The sequence below is a fragment of the Populus nigra genome, chromosome 4 (genome assembly GCF_951802175.1).
Source record: "Populus nigra chromosome 4, ddPopNigr1.1, whole genome shotgun sequence".
Lineage (NCBI taxonomy): Eukaryota > Viridiplantae > Streptophyta > Magnoliopsida > Malpighiales > Salicaceae > Populus > Populus nigra.
The window spans coordinates 23,718,105-23,726,151 of record NC_084855.1 but is presented as its reverse complement, the minus strand read 5'-3'; the positions used below and the strand labels follow the sequence as shown (position 1 = coordinate 23,726,151).

Sequence of the window (8,047 nt, the reverse complement as noted above, 5' to 3'; positions counted from 1 at the left end):
TATTAAATAAAATTTAATTTTAAAAAATTGTAAGTTTTTGAAAATTTTATCCTAAACATTCTAGGATTGTTTTTTTTTTTATTAAAAAAGTGATATTATTTTTTTTAATTTTTTTTGTTTTGAATTATTTTTTTTTATAATTTTGAATTATTTTAATATATTGATGGTAAAAATAAATTTTAAAAATTATTTTAATTAATTAATTTGTTTTTTTTAAAAAAACAGCAATTACCATTATCACAAACAATACCTTAACCGACAAGAAAAACCTGCTTGAAAAAAGGTCTCTCTTGCTCTTCCTCCCCGCACACAGAAACCAACTGCAACTAGCAAGCAAGCAAACATGGGCGGCGGCGGCGGCGAAGATACGCCTCTCGGTTTCACCCCCGGTATCCCGTTTCTCTTTCTGTCTGTTACTTTTTCGGCTCTGTGTTTTGGAGTGAATGAGAGAATTGTAAACGGTGGTAAGTGGTGATTGATATACACCTTTTAATTTGCTTATGCAGCGGAAGAATCCTCGGTGGAACAAAATTCTTTGCAATCATCATCTCCTCCGGGGTCCTACTCTTTTCAAAGGTATCTCTACTCACTACACTAATCTTTTGATAAATAGTTCCTTAATGTCTGTCTGGTTCCTTTTTGCTTGCCTAGAAAGTAAACACTAGAAGAGAAAAATTGAAGCTTAAGCTTGACATCTACGTTTATTGCTACTGTTGAGTTTCCAAAATTAAGCATAATGAGTGATAGAAAAGAACTATCTTGATTGACCCTCATGATTGTTTCTGCCTAATTTTTAGCAATAGCTTGAAAAGGGTCAGTCTTTCTTTGAAACATAGAGAAAGGCCCGCTCTTTCTGTTTCTGTTATTTTCGCTCAGTAACCAATTGGGATTTTGCATTTATTTGAAAATGTAGGTAAATTGTTAAATCTGAGTCTGTTTGTGCATAGATTTCAAGAGAAAAATGAGGGTGGAACCATGGATGGAGAGTGTGGGTCGGTGTATGAAGGATCTAGAATTCCTTCAAGTTTTTTGGAATTTCAAGCCAACCAAAAGAAGGCGAGTACTGCAATCAGGGAAGTCTTGCAGAGTTATGATCAGTTGAAGGATAGAAGCAAGAGCTTGGAGGAAGGAAAGAGAAAAATCTTGAGGTATTCACAGTTAGTTTTCATTTCGACTTATTGTATTTCGTAGTTTTAGATATTGGAGGAAAAGAAAGGGATGAATTTTGAAGTATCAGTTTGCTTGCCTGTGTATGGTAAGTGAGGAACTACTTATTCAACTTGGGTGTTTCTCTAGGATTTTGCTCTTGAGAGGCAAGATCCACTGGAGAAATATCTTTGTATGTTAATTTCTGTTGGTTGTACTGATGGTGCATTTCAACTTATGCCATCTTATGACGATGGTTGCCTTTAATCGGGCTCCTTTTTAAAATTTTTGGATTTACTGCATGTTGGCTTTATGAAATTGACTTGGCAAATCAGGTCCTTGGCTGTTTCAAGAAATAAATCTTCTTTTCATTATTATAATCATCATATTTGAATATGTGATGTCTAATCTAAGTACACATTGTATATGATTTTCACAGTTATACTCCTGGAGGATGGATGGAGAATGTGATTGGCATGAAATTGAGTGACTTTGATGTGCCAAACACAACAGTCCTCCTCGTAATCGGTCCAAAGGGATCTGGGAAAAGCAGCCTTATAAATAGAATTTCTAAGGTGTTTGAAGATAACAAGTTTGCATCTGAAAGAGCTCAAGTATCATGTACATGCTACTTTTTTGTCACTTAAATGCCATTTGAAATCAAGATGTTGTGGATCTTTTTGATGGATGCAATCTTCATTTTTATTTCTGACAATTATTTAAGAAAGTAAATTTACTCATTTCATTTCAGTGATACTTGAAGTTATTTCTTGCTGCAGATAACTCATCTGCTGCAGATGGAACCTACTTCCTTCAGGAATATATGATCCCAAGAAGTTCAACTTCTTTCTGTCTTTATGATACCCGTGGTTTGTCCTATGACTCATATGATAGCGCTAACATGCTCAAGAATTGGATCACAAAAGGTGTTCATCATCGGGAGCTCATTATTAGGTTTGAATTTCTAGCTTCTCAGTATTAGGTTTGGCAAGCTTAGGTTTGTTTTACATTAAATAATTTCACTGCTATGATTTCCTATCAGGCCATCAGATAATTCACATTTGAGGAACCAAATGAAGTGCAAAGCTCGTGGGAATGGTTGTCAGTCCACGGAAACCAGGATGGTTACCTTTGTCATATTTGTTGTTGATGGGCTTGCAGTTCTGAAATCCATGGATAATCTTGTAGACGAAGGGAAAAAGTATACACAGATGATTGCTAAAACTTTTGACTGCCCATATATATCGTTTAATGGTACAAGGAAATTCTGCTTTCTTTTCTTAAATTGTAACGCGTTTATGGTCAAGCACATGCATATCCTCACTCTCAGAGGTTCATAGCTCCTTTTTTATATTATCTTTATATAATTTCCAAGTGAATTTGTTTTTCCAAGAGGAGCTGCTTCTTTCACTGTACAGTTATGCCTCCGGGCAGTGGTGGCCATCAGCCAAGCTTGAGAGGGTTGTGGCCTCCTAAAATTTTCAGAAAATCACTCTAGTCCCTGAATTTTAGGTTTGTTTCAAAATTATTCTAGCCCTCCAAAAAAATCTAATCCACTCTCCAGTCACTGCTTCGAGGCTCTCCACAAACTAAAGTTTCATGTCAGAAGCCCTTATGGCTCTTTGATGTTTAATTTTGTGAAACCTCTAAATTTATTTCTGACAATAACAATGCTAGATTGGTTAGTGTTCATCGCAACTTCATAAGAAATTAGAACATAATCTGCATGTCTTTCTTATATAGTAGTTTGTCCTCTAGTTATGGCCTTAGCTTATCTTATTTTCAATCAATGTTTTCTTATGTTCATATTTACATTAATTGCCTAATGTTTCCTGATTCTTATCATTGCAGATGATAAACCTGTGGTTGTTGTTACGCATGGTGATTTACTTTCACTCTATGATCGTGCCCGAGTGCGTGTTCATTTGGGGGAGCTGCTAGGTATTGCCCCTGCGAAACAAATTTTTGACATTCCAGGTGATCCCATCTGGTTCTTTGATTCTTTTCTTCTTTGCCATAATTGACTTTTTCTGTGAAATAATTGTACATATTTTTATTTGTCAGTAGGACTTAGTAACAAAGATCTATGAAGATTTAATCATAACCATTTTCTGCTTGCAGAAAGCCATGATCCAGTAACTGAATTGACAATAGTTAACATGCTGCATTATTCCCTGGAGCATGCTGATAAAAATCTTCCTCACAAACGCCAGATAGCTAAAAAGGTTTGGTTCAATCATCTCTGCACTTTTATTTTTCCTGATTGGTAGCTTTCACAAACATTCAACTGTAGAAACTTCTATCTTTTCTTTTGAGTGGCAAATGATTTGTTATTCGCGTGTCCCTGCCTGAGATGTCAATATGGAAAGTCTGTGGCATGGTATCAAGATCACTTTAACAAGATTCTTTTCAGCTGTAGGAAACACTTTCGATGTTTTTATGGCTCCCAAATTTATCTATCACAATATTACAGATCTCATGAATGTTTGTCAAAAGTATTTGGGCGGTTCTTGCTCTGCTATTTTTTATACCTACTATCCTGCAATGCACTTGTATCCTTACGGCTTGATGTAAAATACATTCATATTGAACTAAATTAGATTTGAGAAGGCTTGCACTGCTTGGAAGATTAGAACTTTCCTTCTCCTTGAAAATGACTTTCTATGTGGTGTTTTAGATGAAAATTTATTTTTTCATGCAATTGAATACTAGGGAGACTGAATTTTATAGCATCATCGTGAACAATCTGTATGTCATACGTATATTTGGATAGTGTCCAACTTGTTTTATCAAACTGAAACTGTGACATGGTACATCACTATACGTTTCTGCTACTGAATAATACTTGTCATGGCTTGTCTTTCGGCAACATAAAGCGTGCTGACTCTGATAATTTGCTTGCAGGTTCGTAGTTTAAGCCTCTCTTTGTATATATCTCTCTTCTTCATTCTTGCAATTGCCATCATATCAATCTACATACCGCCCTTGCTTATTCAACACCCCCCTATACCAAAAGCTCATGCTGATCTCCCTCAATCAGACGCTCTGGTAGATCCCCTCTTGTCAGAAGCTCCTGTTAACGTGGATCCCCGTAACTCAGAAGCTCTTTTAGATCCCCTCAAATCAAACGTTCAAGTGGATCCCCCTAAATCAGAAGCTCTTGCAGAATCCCCCAGATCAAAAGTTCATGCCGATCCCCCTATGTCAGAAGTTCCTGTTAATGTGGATCCCCCTAAATCAGAAGCTCTTCGTTTAGATACCCCCAAATCAAAAGCTCGTGTGAAGCCCCCTAAATCAAAAGCTCGCGTGGACCCCCCTAAATCAAAAAGTCTTGCCAATTCCCATCAATCAGACGATCAAATTGTAGATTGGCCTTCTGTCAGGCACTTGTGGTTAGACGAGAATTAAATGTTGGCTGCTGCTCTGCTTGTTTGATGTGTATTGGTCATACTTTGGGGACTTCTTTGTACATATATAAGCGGTTTTGCAGACTAAGAAAGAAGCAAGCCAGCTTCGAATTGGATAACTTGTGTCACAGTGAGTTTTTGTTGTATTTGTGTAAATTATATCAGAATTGATGATTAAGGGGTCGCAGCCCTAGCTCATTGAAATGTTGTTCTCGTATTTCAGGAAGGCATTTCTAATTTTCATTTTGCATCTCTCAGTTTTTCTATTGTTTTCTCTTTTTTGAGCAGTAGGAAAATTCTATGATATTAGCTCTCTCTCACTTCTATAAATACAGCTTGCTGAAGGAAGAAATTTTGAGTAATCTTGTGGTCTGACTCGAATTAAGAAGTTGAGCAATGGAGCAGCATCCCAGTTCTGTCCTTGTTGCCAGTTGCTGCTACTAAGTCTTCAGCTCCAGCTGAAAACAACACAAACTAGATTTTCAATGAATATCTTGCTTGCATGTGCCACACATTGAACCAGCTTCATCTTTCCTCTGACAGAGACGTTAAATTCTTGGTTCCAAGTGCCTGTCAGTTGCCTGTTACATTGCGGAAAGGCCTTGCAAGCCTCTGAAAATTGACAACAGCTGAGGGATCTGTATTATTTTCATTTCTGCAAATGCAACGCGGATTTTGCTTCCCTTTTCAACTCCTACGCACCACATACCTTATTTCATTAAAATTTCCCAGACTGCTTTTCATCAATCCTAACCTTTTTCTAATGCTAAACGTGAAATACCGGGGTGGCATAAGATTTCCATACCCAAGCATCATTCTAAAATGGCTCCATTAAGATGTCAACTGGCAGTCTCAAGGACCTACATGCAGCAGAAGCACTGAATCAAACGTAAAGAATACCTCCGGAAAAGAAAAAAACAAAAGGCAAGTGTGGGACGAAAATTTTAGAGACTATTCAGACAAAAAAAAAATGGAAAACTAGTTTTTTAGATTTCTAAACTAGTAAAACACATTTTAGAGATTCTCTACCGTTTACCTTTACTGGTTTTCCATAATTCTCCAAACAAAGAAAAAACATTAATAATTTATGTTAGGAAGTGTTATAAATATAAAATATCAGATATAGCGAAAAGATAAATACTCCTCCAGTAGTTTTTGTTCAATATAATTTTATATTGGCCTTTTGATACGTGGGGATTAAATGTTCAAAATAAATACACACCACATTATAGTCAGAGCTTCTACAGATGCAACTCCTTACTCCATGGTATATATATGGGATGCAGGTTCAACTTTTTTTATTTTTCATTTAATATATGTATTCTTTTCATTTAGCAATGTAAAAGATATATATATATATATATATATATATATATATATATATATATATATGTCATATTTAGTTAATATCATAAATTTATTTTTACAAGTTAACAATATAGTTTTTCAAGGATAATTTTTTACATGATCATATTTAGTTAGCCCTTTTTTTTGGAGTTAAATTTGAAGGTCAGAAGGATCAGTTCCCATGTGATGATGGGATTTCTAATTGTTTTGTTCCATTGACAGAAACTGAATAAATGAACCTGCATGCGAGTCTTGGTTAAAACGAGACTGCCGCACCAGTCACCGGTGTGCCTTTCAATGCCGTGATACAGGACGAAGAAGAGGTTTTAGATAAACGAAAACTTTATCAGGGAACAAAGTTATTGCCCCTCTGTGATTTCCAGTGTATTCATCATCAAAACTTGCCAAGAAATTTGACTGTCAATCTTCTGGCACACAAGTTCCAGAGAGAATTAAATACAAAATGAATCCTCAAGTTCCCAGAGTGCACTATATAAGCACCACCCCACTCTTATTTTTTTTGAAACAGAAGAGTGATACTTGACACAAAATCTTGCACTTTCACTGTTAAAAAGCTATACAACGAGGCCAAGATGTCTGGACCCAACAAGTCTTCAGGTTTACCAGGTGGTGGGTGATGCAAGCAAAGCTCCTGCAATTGGAGCTCCTGTCACTGGTTCTGTCACTGGCTCAGGAAAAGATGGGACCATGAAAGCTCCTGGTCAAGACGTTCGCATATCTAGGGATGCTTTTGAGAAAAACCCTTCTGGATATTTTCATGACTTGCACAAGAAGTAGAAGATGCATGCGGAGTCTGTCTTTAAGTCAAAAGAATAAATAAAATGTTGCTACGGTTGTTCTTTCTTTCAATGCTAATGAAATTTAAAATGCTGCACTAGCAGCACTTATTTCTAGTGCTTTATCTTCTCTTTTATCTCTTCTTTATGAGCATGTAAAGTATGATTTCAGAAATCATCTTGTTCACATAGCTTTTCTTAAGTCAACATGCATATATTTATGATATCTCCTTAATTCTGCTTAAAAGAAAAATAATTCTTCAGAGCTTGTACTGAAACAAGTAAGCAGACCATATACTAGTGTTTCATGGTGTGCTATTTCTCTGTGCTCGTCTGCTGGCGGAATTGTTCATGTGGCCACTTGGTTTCAAGGTCATTGATCATCCTTTCTTTGCCAAGCCTGCCTTCCTTTATTAGTGTTCTCATTTCTTACCAAGAATTCATCATTAAAAGCACTAGCAGTAAAACAATCACCGGTATGGCAATGAAATTCGTGTGAAAACCAGAAACACGACAAGGCAGATATTTACATTTCATGCTGTCAGGGCTAAATGTAATTCTGCCAAGAACATGTAGCTAACCTTAAATTTAACAAGTGAAAACTAGGTGGTATCATAGAGTACCATGCTAACATGTAAGGAATCCTGATAAATGAGGTATAATATGTTGAAAACCAGGTGGTATCATAAAGATTGATTATGAAATTAAAATTTCATTACAGAGATTAAAGGAAGCACATTCAAAATATGATCCGGATGCATGTCTTGATTCCAGTTTATCCAGATGAGAAAAAATCCAGAGTCAAAATACTGGGATAGCGTAGGATTTTCATGCCCAAGCATCATTCTAAAATATCTTCACCAAAGATGTCACCTGGGAGTCAAGCATCTTCACGCAGCAGAAGCACCGAATCAAATGTAAAGAATAGCCCCGGAAAAGAAAAGAAAAGAGCAACTGTGGAATGAAAATTTTAGAGACTGTTCAGAGATTGAGAATGCTCTAATTTCTTAGAAAACTAAAGTAAGATTTATTTTGAGTTGGAAAAATAATTTAAAAGTTCTTCACCGTTTTTCTTTATAAGTTTTCTACTATTTTTCAAATAAAGAAAATATATGAACAATACAGTTTTTTCTTCTTCTTTTATATATAAGAGATTAAAATTATATATTTTTTATTTCATATTTAATTAGTGCCGGGAATTCAATTATATTATAAATGTGATATAAAGATATTGACAACTGTGAATTAAACTATAAATTCAGATATTGACATTTTAGAAAAACTGATGAAGTCAGATAATGGAAGACTATAACTTAATGTTCATAATATAATATTTATTAATCTGAAAAA

At 35.5% G+C, this 8,047-nt stretch overlaps 1 protein-coding gene across 2 annotated transcripts; it reads left to right on the top strand.

Moving 5' to 3' along the window:
* Nucleotides 1–237: 237 nt before the first annotated feature.
* On the top strand, nucleotides 238–4,803 carry LOC133691415 (uncharacterized). Of its 2 annotated transcripts, XM_062111908.1 has the most exons (10): nucleotides 238–278; nucleotides 317–389; nucleotides 507–576; nucleotides 948–1,148; nucleotides 1,586–1,767; nucleotides 1,926–2,100; nucleotides 2,189–2,400; nucleotides 2,998–3,123; nucleotides 3,268–3,371; nucleotides 4,051–4,803. In XM_062111908.1, exons 2-10 carry the CDS (start codon nucleotides 344–346, stop codon nucleotides 4,552–4,554), a joined length of 1,620 nt encoding a protein of 539 aa, XP_061967892.1. In that variant the 5' UTR covers nucleotides 238–278; nucleotides 317–343; the 3' UTR covers nucleotides 4,555–4,803. The 2 variants fall into 2 exon arrangements, with proteins under 2 accessions (XP_061967892.1, XP_061967893.1); XM_062111909.1 differs by lacking the exon at nucleotides 238–278 and having other exon boundaries at nucleotides 343–389; nucleotides 914–1,148.
* The last annotated feature ends 3,244 nt before the right edge of the window (nucleotides 4,804–8,047 follow it).

Bases quoted from the DNA above. Each gene is read 5' to 3' on its own strand.
- LOC133691415 (XM_062111908.1), top strand. From the start codon at position 344: ATGGGCGGCGGCGGCGGCGAAGATACGCCTCTCGGTTTCACCCCCG. The intron at 1,768-1,925 runs GTACATGCTACT...TTCTTGCTGCAG, and splicing joins TGAAAGAGCTCAAGTATCAT to ATAACTCATCTGCTGCAGAT. The intron at 2,401-2,997 runs GTACAAGGAAAT...TTATCATTGCAG, and splicing joins CCCATATATATCGTTTAATG to ATGATAAACCTGTGGTTGTT.